General features: G+C 46.6%; 1 protein-coding gene across 2 annotated transcripts in view; it reads left to right on the top strand.

Moving 5' to 3' along the window:
• The window catches only part of COL15A1 (collagen type XV alpha 1 chain), a 106,326-nt gene extending 91,709 nt beyond the window's left edge, over positions 1–14,617 (top strand). For both annotated transcript variants that reach the window (XM_027105384.1, XM_027105386.1), the window contains 8 exons: positions 97–241; positions 4,066–4,130; positions 5,448–5,576; positions 5,714–5,773; positions 6,509–6,568; positions 10,780–10,965; positions 12,401–12,516; positions 13,527–14,617. In XM_027105384.1, the coding sequence (XP_026961185.1) occupies positions 97–241; positions 4,066–4,130; positions 5,448–5,576; positions 5,714–5,773; positions 6,509–6,568; positions 10,780–10,965; positions 12,401–12,516; positions 13,527–13,740 (975 nt within the window). In that variant the 3' untranslated portion in view covers positions 13,741–14,617. The remainder of the gene's footprint in view (positions 1–96; positions 242–4,065; positions 4,131–5,447; positions 5,577–5,713; positions 5,774–6,508; positions 6,569–10,779; positions 10,966–12,400; positions 12,517–13,526) is intronic.
• Positions 14,618–18,914: the final 4,297 nt, after the last annotated feature.

The following is an 18,914-nucleotide window of genomic DNA, read 5'->3' as shown; positions in this document are numbered from 1 at the left end:
TTTACTGACTTCTTATCAATGTCCTAACAAAAAGAACAGATGGGACTTCTAGTGACTAATGGTGCTTTCTCTCTTCTGTTACTGTGCACTTGACAGGGCCAGAAAGGGGAGACCATCATCGGGCCCCAGGGACCCCCAGGTGCTCCTGGCCTGCCTGGGCCACCTGGCTTTGGGAGACCTGGTTCCCCTGGGCCACAGGGACCCCCGGGGCCACCAGGACCTCCGGCTATCCTAGGAGCAGGTCAGTACTGCGAGTGGTGCCCAGCGTCACCACACCTGGGTGGCACGTCAGAGCCACACTATCCGACAGAGGGCTGCTTCCTAGGTGGAGCCTTCTTTCTCTTCGTTTTTCTTTTTAAATTGAGATATAATTTGCATGCCATAAAATTCACCCATTTAGAGTGCAAAATTTAATGGTTTTTAATATATTCACAAGGTTGTGCAGCCATCACCTCTCTCTAATTCCAGAACATTATCATCACCTTAAATAGGACCCCTGTACCGATTAGCAGTCTCTCCTCTTTTTCCTGATCTTCCCCTGATCTTGGAAACCATGAATCTACTTTCTGTCTCTCTGGATTTGCCTATTCTGGACATTTCTTATCAATGGAATCACAAAATATGTGACCTTTTGTGACTGGATTCTTTCCCTTAGCATAATGTTTTCGAAGTTCCCCCATGTTGTAGCATGTATCAGTACTTCCTTCCTTCTTATGGCTGAATAATATTCCATTGTATGGAGATACCACATTTTGTTTATCTATTCAGCAGCTGATGAACGTTTGAGTTGTTCCCACTTTTTGGCTACTATGAATAGTGCTGTTGTGAACATTTGTGTACAACGTTTTATGTGAACATATGTTTTCAGTTCTCTTGAGTATAATGCCCAGGAGTGGAATCGCTGGGTCATATACATGGTTACTCTACTTTTGGAGGAACCACCAGACTGTTTTCCAAAGTGACTGCAACATGTTGCATTCCCACTAGCAGTGTACAAAAGGTTCCAATTTCTCCTCATTGTCAACAACATTTGTTATTATCATATCTTTTTTATTCTAGTCACATTCATTCATGTGAAGTGATATCTCATTGTGGTTTTGGTTTGCATTTCCCTAAAGACTAATAATGATGAACATCTTTTCACGTGTGGGTGGAAGCTTCCTGGCTGCTTTGTCAATGCCTGGGCCTTAAGGGACTTAAGGACCAGCATTGATTCTACCCTTCTATGTAAAATTTTCACCCCTTGTACCTCACTTCCTCAAATGAAAAATGGGTGAAATAGAAGAAAATCTCCATTTATCAAGTACTTACCAAGTGCCAGGCACTCTGCCAGTCACTCTACTACATTATCTTACTAGATTCTCAGAAAGCTTTTCAAGGAAAGTATTAGCATCCACATTTTACAGAGGAGGAAAGTGAGACCCAGAGATGTTTAGGAACCTTTCCAAGGTCACACAGCTAATAAGTGGCATGAATGGAATTAGGACCCAGATCAGAGTAGCTCCGAAGCCTGTGTTCTTTCCACTGTGCCCATGGTGGAAAATAACAGCAGCAGCAATAATAGCATGAATGCATCATTTTTTGTTGTTTGGGTTGGCATGAGCCAGGTGTGGTGGAAGCACACCTGGGAGGAGACCTACAATGTCTGGGGCATCCGGGAGAACTTTACACAGGAGGTGACTTTGGGGCAAGTGACAGAAATGGAACTCAAACTAGCTCAAGTGCATAGGGAAACTTATTGGATGTGCAGGAGGGTGTGAACAAGCAATTTGTAAGAGGGGCAGGCATGCAGTGAGACTTCAGGTGCAGCCGGAACCAGGGATTCAGTCCCTGTGAGGATTCTGTGGCCATCTCTTGCTCAGCTGCTCTCTGACTGCAGCATCACGCTTCTTCACCATAAACCATATCCTCTGCATGGTGAGAAATACCAACAACCTACAGCTTCCACTGTCATCTAGAAATCTTGACCTTGTTTCTCAGTTTTAGTTTGAAAAGCCCTGGGGTGGGGATATTCTGGGGAAGGACACTGACTGACCTGTCTTGGGCCAGATGCCCAACCTTGGACCAGTCATCTGTGGCCAGGAGGTGGGATCACATGAGACCATGACAGCTCCTTCTGGACCTGAATGGTCATAGAGGTGAAGGGGAAGATCTCAGGAGCAAGTGAGGATGCTGGTCCTGTAAAGAGAGAAGGTGCTGGGTGGATAAAACCATAGGTGCCTATACAACCTTGAGGGATACATAGGAATTACAAGGGGTGAAGGGGCATTGCAGGGTGAGTACAGGATTCAGAGACTCTGTTGTCCACAGTAGCCCTAAACTAGGGGGCCCTAGGACTCCTTGCTCCATTGAAAAGGATTACCCTTCACATAATATATAGCAATTCACAGTTTACAAAACACTCCCATATCCATTATCCCATTTAATCTTTTTGTTTTTTTTTAAATTTACTTATTTTTGGCTGTGCTGGGTCTTTGTTGATGCGCCTGGGCTTTCTCTAGTTGTGGCGAGCGTGGGCTACTCTTTGTTGCGGTGTGCAGGCTTCTCATTGCAGTGGCTTCTCTTGTTGCGGAGCATAGGCTCTAGGTGCGCGGGCTCTTTTAGTAGTTGTGGCATGTGGGCTCATCAGTTGTGGCTCGTGGGCTCTAGAGCGCAGGCTCAGCAGCTGTGGCGCACAGGCTTAGCTGCTCCACGGCATGTGGGATCTTCCCGGACCAGGGCTTGAACCCGTGTCCCCTGCATTGGCAGGCGGATTCTTATCCACTGCGCCACCTGGGAAGCCCCTATCCCATTTAATCTTAACAGCAACCCCAGGAGGGAGATGAAATGCATAAGATTATAAAACTCATTTTATGGATGAAGGCCCCAAAGCTCAGAGAGGTTGAGTCTGACTCAAGGTCACAAATCCTAGGAAGAGGCATGGCTGGGGTCCAAATCCAAGTCCTCAGACTTTGTCTCCACTAGACATTCACCACCTGTGTATGAATTTTCAGGTCCTGTGTCAGACTACAGGCTTATTTGCAGTGACCTCAAAAATCTCATACAGTAATTTTACTGGGACTTGTACAAACATCCTTAACTCTACCAAGAGTTTTGCAGATTCTGGGGGGGAATTGGAGATCAGAGAGGTAGAAGGAGAGCAGCGGAATTGCTACAATAACATTTCTTTATGTTTGCCTAAAGTAAGGACTCTTCATTTGGGAACCATAAACTCCTAGAAAATTCAAAGATGTGCCTCAGGGAGCTATCATCCCACTAACATTCTAAGTAGAAGTGTGTGTGTGTGTGTGTGTGTGTGTGCGCGCGCGCGCGCGCACTTGCAGATATGCATATGTGCATTTTTCTAGGGGAGAGGGCAATAGCCTTGATTTGATTTTTAAGGGCATTTTGACTCCTCAAAAGGTAAGAATCTCTGGTTGGACGCTATACAATTTGCAAAGCACATTCCTAGTTTGTGTTCTCAGTTCTCAACACAGGCTAGTGAAGACGTACCTGTTTACATTTCACCGATGAAGAAGCTGGGGTTCAGAGAGCTTGTTGTTTCCCCAAGATCACACAGCTGAGAACTGACAAATCAGGAACTTGAGTCTCCTGGCTGGACGGCCAGGGCCCCTGTCACTGGCCTACCCTGCCCCCCTGTAGCCCAGCACCTTTTCTTCTTCTTTCTGAGCCTGCTTCCTCTGTTCAGTAATTACCTGTTTGTCTCTTGGGAGAAATAAGTTGTATGAGTCAGAGCATTTTTGGATGCAAGTGACAGAAAATTCAACTCAGACTGACTTATACAAACAATTGAAACAACAGGAATTTATTCACTTATAAAACTGGAAAGTCTTAGGCATGACTTCATCCAGGGCTACAGTCAAGAATCTCAGTTCTCCCCCAAACCAGTCAATGTGGCTGAGTCATATGCTGGGCACAGAGCTCCTAAGATTCAGCTACGAGGTGCAACACTTTGCAGCACTGTGAGTGGGGTGGTGAACGCTCCCCTCGGTGACCAGCTGAACGTCGGAGGCATTTTGCAGAGAGTATGCTATTTTGTAACTTCTCTTTTCTGCTTTGTCTTAGCTGTGGCCATTCCAGGCCCACCTGGCCCTCCAGGACAGCCAGGGCTTCCCGGATCCAGGAACCTGGTCAGTATTATCATCAGTGTGTCTTCATCCTTCTGCTTTGGATGGGTTTCCTTAGAACTTTGGCTGCAGTGTTTAGGGGCTGGCACACCTTCTCTGTTGGAGTTAGGCCTCCATGACAATAGAAATGGTATAATTTCACAAACAGGGTATTTATTATCTCTTTGGATGACTTATTAAGTAAAAAGATACAGACTACAAAATCATTTATGATTTAAGTTCCACCTTTCCAATCGTTAATTGACTAAACTGTAACAAGAGCCAATCATATTACATCAGAAAACACAGGCACAAGACCGTAAACAACATCACAGGAGGCCCTGTGCTGGTTACATTTCCCCTGGGTAATGCAGCCTTCTCCATTCTACCGAAGGATGTCTCTTGTACCTTGTTACCCTGCAGATCATTGGAGCAGGATATGGCACACAGAGATCATTGTGATGCACAGAAAAGGGACAAATACCTCATTAGGGTGTCAGGAGTCCTAGGAATGCTCTTTGGTCTTTGATAGATTTTATTTGGAAATTTGGGCTGCCAGATGAAGAACTGTCCAACAGTAGATGGAATTTCGATATTTGGTACCTTTGGGGGATGCCTGAGTCATTTTAATCACAAAGTCATCTTCAAAGCTAGGTGAAAATTAAGTTTTTATAATCCTTCTCAGTTGAAAAGGTTGATATTTCTTTGAGGCTTGACACTTCTCGATAGATTTTTCCAGCTTTTATGCCTGTGCCTGGCTAGGCCGAGATGGCTGTCTGATCTTTGGCAATTTTCTAGACAGAGAAGTTACAGACCCCCATTTTCTGCTGTGTATTTAATACTGGAACTACCCAGCCAGGCAAAAAAGATTTAAGACGTGGGTAGAGTAACTCACTTGATTACATTTCTTACTCCAAATGAAAAGCAATTTGCAGCAGCATGAGCTAACAAAACACATGTAACGATGTCGGTGCCGTTGTGCAGCTCACACCAATGGAAGCGGCAAAACTTACCCATGATTTTGCCGGTACCAACGTCCAACAGAGCCAGCTCTGCTAACAGTTTTTAAATGTCTTTGAACTCTCAGGATACTGTCTTCTTTGTCTTAATTTGTTTATTGTAATTGAGATTTGTGTTTCAAGGTAATGCATGTTTTTGTTTTATCGGAAAGAAAGTCCTCTGGTTATTAATGAAGTTATATATCTCTCTGTGGCACAATAAGACTTTCCCCTGGCTGTGAGGGGATGGCTCATATTTGACTTTACAGAGAGGCCAGTTTTTCAAATTGTGCCATCGCTGTGATGATAACCGCAATGTCTGCAATTTGAAATTATCTGACAGGTTACAGCATTTAGCAACATGGCTGACATGTTGCAGAAAGCCCATTTGGTCATAGAAGGGACATTCATCTACCTGAAGGACAGCACCGAGTTTTTCATTCGTGTCAGAGATGGTTGGAAAAAATTGCAGGTAATTCTTTAACAAACCGCCTCCAAGTACCCTGTAAAAATAACATCCTACTCCTGTAAATGCCATTTTTCTGATTTGAAAATAGGCGAACAGTTTCTAGTTGATGTTTCATTTTCAACGTGCTCTTTTCCTTAAAGCTGGGAGAACTGATCCCCATTCCGGATGACAGCCCACCTCCCCCTGCGCTTTCCAGCAATGTGAGTCGTTTCCCTGCCTTACCTCTAACTCCTTCATTCACCAGCACTTGCTGAATCCCCTTGGCATCCAGTATCAAGCTCTCCAGACTCTGGACAGCCAGCTCTGCATGGTTCACTATCTGGCAGAAGCCCCAAAATTGCCAAGTGCCAACAGAACGTTCTCACAACAGCTGGAGGGAGAGCTGGACCCAGACGCTGGAGACCTGCCATTCCCATGTCATAGCTGAATCCTCTTGGGCAAGGGAATTCCCTTCTCTTGGCCTCAGTTTATTGATCTGTGAAAACACGGTTGGCATAAGCAATCTAGAAGAGCCCTTTAATATTTGACACTGAGACTTCCTTGCCTGATAAGAACACCAGCAGCTTGCATTGTCCACTATTTTAACCTTACAGCTACCCTTTGAGGCAGGTGATAGCATTCCCACTTTGCAGGTGAGGAAGCTGAGGCTCTCAAGAGGTGCCTTGCTCTATTAAGTGAATGAGTTGGTTGTAAAACATGGACTTCTTCCTTGATTCAGCACTCTTTCTAAAAGTCTGGAGAATATCCACTCCCTTTCCGAGGATAATTTTTCGTTCATGTGTGAAACTCTTCACAGTTAAGAGTGGTCCAAAGACCGTGACAAACTGTTTAAAGCAGCTTTTCAAGAAACATTGCACTTGTACCTTAATGTACGGTGAAGAACAGATTGAATGCATATTCAGGACTGTTTTTTTTTTTCCTTTTTTACCTGACAGTCTCATCACCTTCAGCTTCCACTGGCGTCTATTTCAAGTGCTAATTATGACAGACCTGCAGTAAGTACAATTCATGCATTTACTGTACAGATGCCGAAAGTGTGTCTGTCATGTGCCAGTCCCCATGCTTGGCACACAGTTCCTGCCCTCAAGATGCGTATAGACTAGCCAGAGAGGCAAATAAAAAATAGGTAATTCCAATACAGTGTGAGAAGTCGTTTGGGTGAGGCAAACACAGGGCATTGGGAGTGTTAGGAAGGTCAAAGAAGTCTGCCTTCTTTGGAGCAGGTGACCTTTAAATCACGACCTGAAGGACAGCTGAGAACAGGGGAGAGCCAGGTAAGGGGAGGGGAATGGGAGTCCCAGGCAGAGGGAGTATGGAACAGAGGCAGGCAAGGGCAAGTGCTGTACATTTCTCTAATTCCAAGTATTTCAGTCTTGCTGAAGGAGTAGAGTTCAAGGCAGGTAAGGGAAAAGTATAGTCTGCATAGGGCAAGGTCAGTCATCAAGGACCTGAAAGCCAGGCCAAGGGCTTTGGCCTTTTCCACTGGGCAGTGGGGGAACAATGAAGGATTTTAAGGAAGACAGGGTAAATATGAGAAGGGCATCAGAGAAATTACCTTGCTTATAATGTACAAATGGATTAGAGGGCACAGGACCAGGGACCCAAAGACAGTTAAGTAGTTACTGTATTATCTGAACTAGGATCACAGCAGTGAACATGTAGAAAAGTGGGCAGATGGGAGAGAAATTAAGGAGGCAGAAGTGACAATTTGGTCATTGGTTGGGTATGGGGCAGTGAGGATGAGGGCGATCAGGAATGATGCCCAGGTTTCTGCTTGGGTAACTGAGTGGTGATAGATTTTTTTTTCCAGGGATCATTTTGTTGCTTAGATCTGAAACTCTCACTCTATTTCTTCACTAGCTTAAATGAAGATTTTATTCAGATAATTGCAGGAACCTCATGGAACTCAATTGCAGGCAGTACAACAGGGCCTGTGGACTCTTGTTCCTGCTATTAGTATCTCTACAGACCAGCCTCTGCAAAGGTCTTTCCTCCTGCTTCCCCTCCACCTTCACCCCAGCACACAGACATAGGTTACATCTGCAAAGCTTGCGCACAGCCTTGGGTTGCCATGGCACTGATCCTGGCCTCAACTCTATGGGATCTTACGGCTGCAGAGCTCAATACCACCTCAGTCTTGGGAGAGGTAGTCTACATGGGTCAGTTGCCTACTCCCAGTCAAATCAAGAGTAGCCAAGGGACTTCCCTGGTGGCGCAGTGGTTAAGAATCTGCCTGCCAATGCAGGAGACACGGGTTCAAGCCCTGGTCCGGGAAGATCCCACATGCTGCAGAGCAACTAAGCCCATGCACCACAACTACTGAGCCTGCGTGCCACGACTACTGAGCCTGTGTGCTACAACTACTGAAGCCCACATGCCTAGAGCCCGTGCTCTGCAACAAGAGAAGCCACCACAATGAGAAGCCCGCACACCACAACGAAGAGTAGCCCCCGCTCGCCACAACTAGAAAAAGCCCGTGCGTAGCAACAAAGACCCAACGCAGCCAAAAATAAATAAATTTATTAAAAAAAAAAAAAGAGTAGCCAAGAGAGGAATGGAGATGCAGATGTGGAGAGTGGATGTGTAGACACAAGGGGTGGAGGGGATGAATTGGGAGGTTGGGATTGATGTATGTGCACTGCCATGTGTAAAATAGATGGCTGGTGGGAGCCTGCTGTGTAGTGAGGGGAGCTCGGCTCAGTGCTCTGTGGTGACCTAGGTAGGTGGGATGGGAGGCGGGTGGGAGTGGGGTCCAGGAGGGAGCGGATATGTGTATACATGGCTGGTTCACTTCGTTGTGCAGCAGAGGCTAGCACAGCATTGTGGAGCAGCTATACCCCAATTTTTTTTAAATGTAAAAACAAAAAAATAGAGCAGCCAAGAGAATGAAATTGAATGGCCTGAGGCCACTCTGTTTAGCAAGTATTGTGGAGACACTTTCAAAGAAGAAGGCATAGACTTGGCGGACACCAGAAACACGTTTCCTTTAGTGCTGCCATCCACCGAGCAGGAACTGATGTAGGGCCTGGTGAGCCTGCAGTACCTGTAGGATATCTGAGTGGAGAGCAGCAGGAGGAAGCAGGATCAGAAGGTCTGCAACCCTGCAGTGGGTCTGGTCTGGAGATACAGACTTGGGAGTTTTCAGCAGAGCTATGGAAATTGTCTTGGGGATGGTAGGATTCCCAAAAGAGAATCTATATGGTGAGAAGAGATTGGATTGCGAGGAGCAAAAACAAAAAGGAACTGATGGAAGACATACGAGAAGGAAACCGGGAAGCCATCGCCAGAGAGGAAGAAAGAATGCCAAGCAAGATAGAAGCCAGCAGTGTCAAATGCTGCCAAGAGGCCCACTGAAAGGACTAAAAGGTGTTGTTCAAATTGAGAAACTAGAGAAAAGCATTTCTGTAGCATGGAGAGATGCCAACAAGATTCTAGTTGGTTGCAGAGTAGATGGGAGGTGAGGAAATAGAGAAGCAATTATAGGTAACCCTTCAGAAAGCTTAGTTATGAGGGGAGACGTTAGGGCAGTAGCTACAAAATTTTTTTATAAATTCTAAGGCAATACATATTCGTTGTAGAAAATTTGGACAATGAATAAAAAGAATGGGGAAGGGGACTTTCCTGGTGGTGCAGTGGTTAAGAATACACCTGCCAATGCAGGGGACCCGGGTTGGATCCCTGGTCCAGGAAGATCCCACATGTCGCAGAGCAACTAAGCCCATGTGCTGCAACTACGGAGCCCGTGTGCTGCAACTACTGAAGCCCACGCACCTAGAGCCCGTGCTCCACAACAAGAGAAGCCACCGCAAGCAGAAGCCCACGCACCGCAACGAAGAGCAGCCCCCGCTTGCCGCAACTAGAGAGAGCCAGTGCGCAGCAGTGAAGACCCAACACGGCCAAAAAAAAAAAGAATGGGAAAGAAAATAGTAAATCACTTATAATTTTACACAACTACAACCATCTTCAAAAAGCCATTTTAATGTTTGATTGTGGAAATGTCCCTGTCTTCATAAAAATGATATCTATTCATGATAGAAATGTTCCAGCGGTTAAAGGTATAGAAACATGAGAACATAAAAGCCCCCAATCTCACCATTCAGAAGCAGCCATCATTGCAGTCATTTCTCTGTGCATCTCCTTAAAGAAGGAGAGGTGGAGGTGGTGGGGTTGGAGGTGTGGCAGGGAGACCTGCACTCACCGCTGCCCCTTTCCTAGGTGTCCCCTGGTATCAGGGAAGCGCAGTCCATCAGGGCCTCTTGCGACCGCCCTTGGGTGTAGCCCCCAGAAACACAGCAGCAGAAAGGTGATGAGACCATAGGGCCTCTTCCCTCGGGTGCCACAGTCTTCAGACACATAAGAGGGAGGAAGACGTGTTTAAGATATTTAACAATATTTTCCTTTTCTGGCAACATGGGCCTGGGTCCTGCACCAGCTCTATGCTAATGAGATAAAAGTTACTCCTGACATGAGATTGAGGAGGGAGATGACTACCCCTTGAGTATTGAGTATAATTCCGAGGGTACAGCAGAAAGGGCTGGGAGAGAGGGCGGCAAAAGAAGGCTGGGTTTGGGGAGAGAAAGAGTGGGAGAAAGCAGATTATGGAATGGCTTTTATTTGGGCTCCTGACAAAGGTGGCAGGAATGTGAGGCTAGAATTACTGTATGACCCCTAGTTTCCAAAAGGGTCTATCCCAGCAGTCTTAGTAATAAATGTCATGACCTTCTCCTTTCAATGCCTTTTCCCTCTGGTCCCTCATGATCAGCCCCAGGCCTACTCAGGAGGTGGAAGAAAGGGCAGGAGGCAGATAGCTTGATGTAGCTCTGAGATCTAGGACCAAAGCCAGCTTAAAAACCTCCTAGAAACTCAATGAGGGGCAGACCCACAGATGGCCTGCCTGCAGGCTGGATTCAGATCTCTGAAGTGCTTTATTTTGTTTTGTTTTCCTCATATATGGAAGAAATTTCTACTATTTAGAGCTGTTCAGATTGCTGACGCAGGCTGCTTTGGGACACCTGAGCTCTCCTTCCCTGGAGATGGTCCAGCAGGGGCTAGAATTCCAATGTCAGGTAGAGGTTGAGTAAGGTGACCTCCAGCGTGCCTTCCGTTGCAGCAAGTCTGGGATCTTATTAGGAACATGTGAAGGTTATGGGGGTTGGAGTTTGCTTTAATTCTTCAACTGCACCGTCTTTTCTCTCACTTTTTTCAGCTACACTTGGTCGCTCTGAACACGCCATTTTCTGGGGACATTCGAGCTGATTTTCAGTGCTTCCAGCAGGCCAGGGCAGCAGGACTGTTGTCCACCTACGAAGCATTCTTATCCTCCCATCTGCAAGATCTCTCTACAGTTGTGAGGAAAGCAGAGAGATATAGCCTTCCAATAGTGAACCTTAAGGTAAAAATAAATATCGTTCCCATTGCCTCCTGGATGGACTGGTTTCCACGGGGACTAGAGGCAGTTGCCACTCCTGACATCATCAGAAGTATGTTGTTTCAAGGCCCTGATTAGCTGTGTGACTTTGGGTGGTTACTTTCCCTCTCTGGACCTCAGTTGCCTTATATTTACAATGGCCCTTCCTGTTTGGATGGTTTATGACCCTTGGAGCAGACAGGAGGGATAGTAATGACCTCTTTCATTTATATAGCTTTTGTGCTTGTTTACAATGCACTTCATATCCATTATCTTAATAGATACACCCGATAAAAATGGGAGTTATTCTTTTCTGTTTGTCAGTTGAGGAAACTGAGGCTCACAGGGAGAAAGCAGTTTACTCAAAGTCACTACAAACTGGAATTAGTTTCCTCGACCCCCTCTTAGTTCCACCTGAGGATGCCTTCTGTAGAGCACTGGCTGAGGGGCACCAGAGAACAGCTGGTGAGCCCTGGTCCCAAAGCAGAGCCACTCTGTCCTGCACCCTGGTTTGGTACCCTCAGATATTTCTCTGCCCTCATTCACTGGCAAGGCAGGGCCCCGCATCATCCCTCAGTTATACCATGGAAATAGCCTACTTCTTTAAGGCTACAAGGGGCAGCTCTGTTGCTGCTCACACACATCCTGGGTCCTGACCCCTAACCAGACCTCAAAGGTGCTTCGAGACCCTTTGGTCCCTGTGAACCCCAGTACTCCAGTTTGGAACCTTGAGGCTGGCAAGTCCATCCTGACCCCACACCCAGCACTTCCCATCCCGTCTTCCAAGGTTCTGTTCCACCACATTCATCCACTTAGACTGTATTCTTGGAATACAAATAACCAAAGGAAAAGGAGTAAGAAGTTCATCTCCACATCATCCACTTGTAGGTTAGCACAAGGCTTGGCACAAATTCGAAGCTCAGTATATACGTTTAAAATAGCAATGATAGGGCTTCTCTGGTGGCGCAGTGGTTGAGAGTCCGCCTGCCGATGCAGGGGACGTGGGTTCGTGCCCCAGTCCGGGAAGATCCCACATGCCGCGGAGTGGCTGGGCCCGTGAGCCATGGGCACTGAGCCTGCGCGTCAGGAGCCTGTGCTCCGCAACGGGAGAAGCCACAACAGTGAGAGGCCCGCGTACCGCAAAAAAAAAAAAAAAAAAATAGCAATGATAAAAACCTAAAACACACTTTTGATAGGGAGGAGACTTTATACACATATAGTAAAAGAAATTACCTCAAGAAATAAGACCGTAAAGCCAAAAGGGTTCAAGGAAAGATTATAAAATCAAACCACAAGTATTTCCTGAGTTCTCACTCTGTCCAGGATCTGGGATTGGGGTTAGGGACTTCTGGGCCTTGAAGAATGGATAAATATTTGCAGGCTGTTTGTATGATTCTAACATGGCATTTTGTCTCCATAGGGCCAAGTACTTTTTGATAATTGGGACTCAATTTTTTCTGGCCATGGAGGTCAGTTCAATACACATGTTCCAATATATTCCTTTGATGGCCGAGACGTAATGACAGATCCTTCTTGGTAAGTAGAGATGGAAGCCCTTGAAGTATATCATATGATAGACAGTTTTAGGAGACAGTCTAACAATGGGATGCCCTTATCAGCTGCTCCTTTGGGGTGCTGCCAGCGTAAAGCCTCAATGAGGCAGCCAGGGGCCATGGAGAGAGCCTGGCCATGGAACCAGGAGACCTGGGTCCAGTAATTTAATATGGGACCTTGAGCAAGGCACTTCCACTCTTTGAGCCCCAGTTGCCTCACCTGTCAAATGAGCAGGATAATCATATCCATATGGATAAGACTGTTGTGAGAATTAAAAGGTAAGTGTGAGAACATCTAGCATACAGTAGGCACTTAATAAGTGGTAAGTAATGCTATTCATGGTGATTCTTTAACCCTATACTGTGAGTTGCACTCTAATTCTTTGAAAATTATGTATGCTTTTAAGAATAGAACAACTCAGTAAACTTTTCCTCAGTGTCTACTCTATGCCAGGCCTAATGCCAGGCCTGGAAGTCACAGTAATAAACCTACACAGCCCCTCTCCTTTCAAAGCTCGTAGTCTGTGGGAAGATAGACACAGACTAGCTACAATTCTAGACGTAATATTGTCATTGGAAAATGGAGAAACAGATAAGATGGTAGGAGCACAGAGGAAAGAGTCATTATTCCTTGGTGGTGAGAATCAGGAAGGCTTCCTGTAAGAGGGGGCGTTTAATGGACTTGTGAAAGATGAGAAGGAATCACTGAAAATGAAAGCGAGGCCATTCCAGACTAAGGGGCCTCATGAGCAAAGGTTCAGATTCACGAAAGCAGAGAGTATGATTTCAGAGCAAGTACAAGCTGGATATGGTTGGAATGCAGTGTGTTCAGAAAGTTGGAAACAGTGATAAAGACAGAGAGGTGATGTGCAGTCAGACCCTGGAGGGTTCAGGAGTTTGACTTGACTCACTAGACTTATGCCAATTTGCTCACCGAGATATGCCACAAAGAAGGGTCATTCCAAAAAGTAACACAACAAAATTCCTTTTCAGGCCCCAGAAGGTTGTTTGGCACGGCTCCAGCACCCACGGAGTCCGTCTCGTGGATCAGTACTGTGAAGCGTGGCGAACCGCCGACATGGCAGTCATGGGCTTGGCCTCCCCGCTGAGTACCGGGAAGATTCTGGACCAGAAAGCATACAGCTGTGCTAATAGGCTAATTGTTCTGTGTATCGAAAACAGTTTCATGACAGATGTGAGGAAGTAATGACCTTCCCATGATTCTTAAGAGTTTTCCAATTTTTTTTTTTATGTGAAGAGTTGACACTGAAATCTAAAATGTTTAAACGTTGTAAATATTAGTTTTTTATTACACATTCATCACAACAGCAACCAAAGAAAACATACCTCAATACACTCAAAACTGAAGACAGAAAGGACTCAGATCAAAGATAAAATCTGATCCATCTATTGGTGCTAGATTCTGCAGGAAACCCATGCAGTGTAAACACATCCCAACACGGTTAACAGCAAGTTGAAAACAAAGGCCTTGGCACTCTGCCCACTGCATCCTTCAGAAAGTGATTTCCTTCTTTTAACCGTTGTTGAGTGTAAGATGTCCTTCATGTTTTCTTACAAAGTCAGTGTTTAGAAGTGTACCCCTTTCTAAGTTATGTGCAGACCAAATGTTTTGTTCTTTAATATACATCCATTGTTTGCAACTGCTATTCATACAGAGAAACAGAACTGCTCAAAATGATCCTATTTGTATTTTCTGATATTACCAGACTTTAATGTTTTTTTCCTAAAATATTATTGCCATCTTGCTTTAGGAGTTTTATATTTTGACACAACGTATTTTAGTATGGTATCTGTTTATATAAATGACTTGCTGGAAAAGTTTAAACTCCCAATGATCTGAAACTAGAGAAGAAATAGCACATAATTACTACCTTTCCTGTGGTGGCCCTTTCCCCACACCCCACCCTGATTTTATAACTTCCATTTGGCAATGCTTGAATTATAACTGCGATTCAACAAACAGGTTCATGAGGATGAATTTTCTGAGACACGTATACCTTCATGCTGTACACTTTGATTCTTTTTTTTCCATGTAAGTGAACATAAAAACATCTTTTCCAGGCGCTTTCTTCTGTTTGACTTTTTTCCCCCAGTTCCTTTATTCTTCACCAGTGATGTGGAAGCGGCCCTGGGGTGGGTTTGCTAACCCTGTCACTGCCACTTGTGCTACCCCTCAGGAGATGATCAGAGAACAAGAAGATTTTCCCATCATGCTCCTCTGCTCCTGCCTGTTGTCTTCCACTCAGTGGGGGCAGAAGAGCCCCAGTGTGACAAACAGGATCAACTGTGTCTCAACACATGACTTTGGGCAAATCTGCCTTTTTCTCTCAAGGAGGTTGGGATAAAATAAGTAATATCAGCTCTCAGTTCCTAAATATCAGACTTAACATAAGTCCCATTTATCTTTCCTCATAACCCTGCAAGGTAAGTAGTTTTATCTCTACTTCACAAATGAAAAAAAAAAAAAAAAAAAAGTTGAGGCTCAGGAAGTCACTTGTTCCAGGTCACAAGGCTGCTGAATGGTGGGTCTGGTTTCAGGCCCAGGGTCCATCTCACTCCAGTGCCCAGGATCATTTCAAGGAGCAACTGCACAAGGCTGCCTATTCGCTCCCTCCCAGCTCCCAGGCTGTGACTCTCTGGCTCTTGGCTTGATGCTGCAGGAGAAACAGAATCACCAGGCAAGTGGCATGCTGGGATATTTCCTCCCATTCAGCTGGGCTGGCCCAGAAACTCAGCGAAGTGAATCCACCCTAATAGTCCTTGAGGTAGGAAGGAAATGGAGGACCAAATAAAGGCAGACAGCCCAGAACCTCCACTTAGGGGCTTCCTAAATGGAAGAGCAGTGAAAATCTGAGTCATGGGATGAAGACAGTTATAGGTTGGAAAGCCCCAGAAGGGATTGTTGGGGACGCACTCACCTACCCAGTGGCTGGGGTGCCTAGCATGGACAGGAACTGAGGGGGGAGGGGGCAGGGGGTGCTGAGGTCATGAAAAGAAGGTGCCTTCCGTTTTAGCCAGAGCCCGCAGCAGCCGTGGGCCACAGAAGGCACAGGGTGGTGTTGGGGTTTGGGGGAGCCAAAACGAGGGGAGACCCCTTTTGCTGACCCCAGGAAGGCGGTTGACATTCATGCCCTGGCTTCTCAGTCCTCTTTGTGCACCAAAGGAGGGTATGACCAACCGGCCCTCCCAGAAGAGGCCTTGCATCAACCCCAGTCCTGGTTAGACTCTGAGAATGACAGTCAAAATCTTGGGCCTGGCATTCAAGGCCCTTCACTGAACATCAGTTTTCCTGTCATTTGCCAAAGGCCACTAGCCTGAGGGCCTCGTGAATACTTAAATGAGCCACATGGGCCCCCCTACCAGGCTGCTGTCCGTGCCCTGCCCCGTCTTGGGAAAGCCTTAGCCACTCTAGGTCTAGCCTGGCCCTCTTGCCAACAGCCAATGCAGACTCTGCTTCCTCTGTGACATCCCCCCGTCCTCTGAACCTGCCTACCTTTTGTCATGCTTCCTCCTCTGAACACCTGGTGTATTTCACACCTAGATCTTGTCACACAAGTGAAATGCAATGATTGAAAGGTCTCCAGCCTTCACTTTATCCCTGAATGTCCTTCAAGGCTGGGGAGGAGGCTAGCGCTCTCAGGCATAATAGGGGAGGGAAGAGAGGCCACAGTAGTCTTTACAGTGCAAGAGGTCTTGGGGTACTTGCTCTGAGTCCACATTGTGGACTCGCATCCAACGTCCCCTGTCCAGAAGCAGAAAGACAGAAGTGGCTGTCCCATATCCACTCACATCAGGGGCCAGCTTCCATGGGGGAGGCAGACTCTGGAAGGCACGAAGGAGCCGAGAAGTTGGGAAGGAAGGGGAGTTGGGGGAGACACAGAATGAAGGGGGAAGTCCAGGGCAAGCTCTCTGCCAAAGTCAACGTGGCTGCGTGGTGGTGCCTCAGAAGAAGCGAGGGAATGAGGAGAATGGATCACAAGAGCCAGTCTCAAATTTCCTGCACCCTCTGCATTTAGATGGCTTGGACCATGTTGCTTGAACCTGTAGGGAGTGCAAGTAGGAGACGGCATGGACCTCAGGGAGTGGCAGCAGTCCAGCTGAATAGCGATCAGTGAGGGAAACACAAGGCAAATTCATAAGCCAAAAAACAACCAACAACAAAAAGGAACGTATTAGCTCATGAAACCAGGAAGAAGGACAGGGAATCCAAGAGATTCAAGCAACATCGTCACTTAGTCTGTTTCTCTTTTTCTCTGTGTGTGTCTGTCCGTCTTGCTTCTGCTTGTCTCTGTATGTGTCTTCTTTCCCTTCAGCGAGAACAAGATTCCTTCGTGTGCCAGGGGTCGTTCATAGCTCCAGGCTTACGTTACTCCAGACCCCAGAGGGTGGCCTCAAAGGAAAGAGAAGACTCCCTCTCCCCTCTGGGACTATATTAATTCCTGAAAAGGATTCTGGTTGGTCCCACTAGTGTTGTGTGTCTATGACTATGGGTGGCAGCTCCATCCAAGATGAGTTTTGCAAAAGAAATAATTCCTCCACCCATAATGTGAGGAGGTTTGCAATGACCAGAAAATAGGGCTCAAGAGGTTGAGAAAAAGACCAAAGAGAGAGATAGAGATTCCAGCACCAGCAGCAGGGAAGGGCTGAGTGTAGGGGATGTGACGGTAGATGCTGGCCCTGAATTCTAGGATAAGGTATGTGGACTTCATCCTGCTGCTGGTGGAGCAGGTTGGGAAGATTTTAAGAAGCTGAGATATGGGATGGGGATCAGTTCTGTGTTTGAGAAAGATCAAGCAGGTCTTTTGTTTATTCATTCATCCATTCAGAGATACTTCTTCAATAATGCTTTTGTAGCCAGCACCATGTTTGAATTTGGAGAAATGGTGCCCCACTTTTCAAATCCACCAAGCCTATTCTCCTGCCACGGATTGTTTCAAATCCCATGTGTACCTCCTCTTCCTCCAACTCCTCAAAGACCTTACCAGTTGGGGCAAGTGTATGTGTGCAATCCCTGCCTAACCCAGCGCTGGGGGAGTACCTCTCTGGTTATTCCTTGAGCTCCTGAGTCACCAAGATACCGCTGAGCATCCTCAAAGTTCTTTGATCACCACTGGCTGATCTCCCCTTTGTCTTCCATCTTGTACTCCAACTTACAGGGCAGTCGAGTGTAGACAGGCCTTTGTCTGGGTTTGAATTTGGACTCTGCCACCCACTAGCTGTGTAATCATCTGTAAGTTACTGAAAATCATACCCTACACTCAACACTTCCCTGCAGCTCAGTTTCTTCATCTGTAAAATAGAGGTAGTAAAGGAAACTACTCTCCACTGAGTTAAGTTGTTAGAAGCTCTGGGAGTGGGGTTGTGACCCTGAGTAAGTACTCACTGTCCTTGGCCTGACATCTAGATGTCTCTCAAGATGAGCTGGGGGCCCCTTCTCTAGACTTGCTGGATGGCGTCCTCCAATCTGCCTGGCTTCTCTGTCTGCCTTCAAGCCCAGAGCTCTGGCTCAACCTGTACACACTAGTGCAGCTGTACCTGTTGTTGAATATCCACTGTCCCAAGCCCCTGGGTATCCTGGCTCCCCTGCCCCTCTGCTCATCCTCCGCATAACCCTACAACTAAAATGTTATCATCTGGCCCAGTACGGGCTCCATGATTCCGCTCTGGCACTGGGGCTATATTCCTTCTGATTGACAGGAGCATGTGCCACAATGACGGTGAAATAATCTGATTATTCCCCTGCCTAAGCCTGCCCAGCACCCTGAGTTCCAAGCAGGACCCAGAATGCCCTGTTATCTGATATGTTCATAGGAGATTGCCGGCCCCACCCCTTCCTCCAGACTTGCTCCTTCGCCTCTGATCCTTCTCTCGGGGAATGGTGCCACCAGCCAACCAGTAGCCTAGGAGTCATTTACTTACTCATTCAACAATTATTTTCTGAGTGCTTTCTTAGCAATAACAGCAACAATGATAATGAGATGTAAAGTAGGTGCGAGGAAGTTCAGCAAAGTCTGGATATTTCTATGGTGGTTACTTCTTCCAAATCTCAAAGTGGTTTTTTGTTTGTTTGTTTGTTTTGTGGTATGCGGGCCTCTCACTGTTGCGGCCTCTCCCGCTGCGGAGCACAGGTTCCGGACGCGCAGGCTCAGCGGCCATGGCTCACGGGCCCAGCCGCTCCGCAGCATGTGGGATCCTCCCGGACCGGGGCACGAACCCGTGTCCGCTGCATCGGCAGGCGGACTCTCAACCACTGCGCCACCAGGGAAGCCCCCAAAGTGTTTTTTAAAATATCTCGGGGCACTCTTGCTTTGTTGCATGTGTTGGTGCTCCTTTGAGATGAAGAGCGGGCCCTTGTCTTAC

This window comes from Aethalodelphis obliquidens, unplaced genomic scaffold (genome assembly GCF_003676395.1).
Source record: "Aethalodelphis obliquidens isolate GAN/ISIS:26980383/991018 unplaced genomic scaffold, ASM367639v1 scaffold7, whole genome shotgun sequence".
Taxonomy (NCBI): Eukaryota; Metazoa; Chordata; class Mammalia; order Artiodactyla; family Delphinidae; genus Aethalodelphis; species Aethalodelphis obliquidens.
The sequence above is the reverse complement of the archived record's forward strand: the minus strand, read 5'-3'. Positions and strand labels throughout refer to the sequence as shown.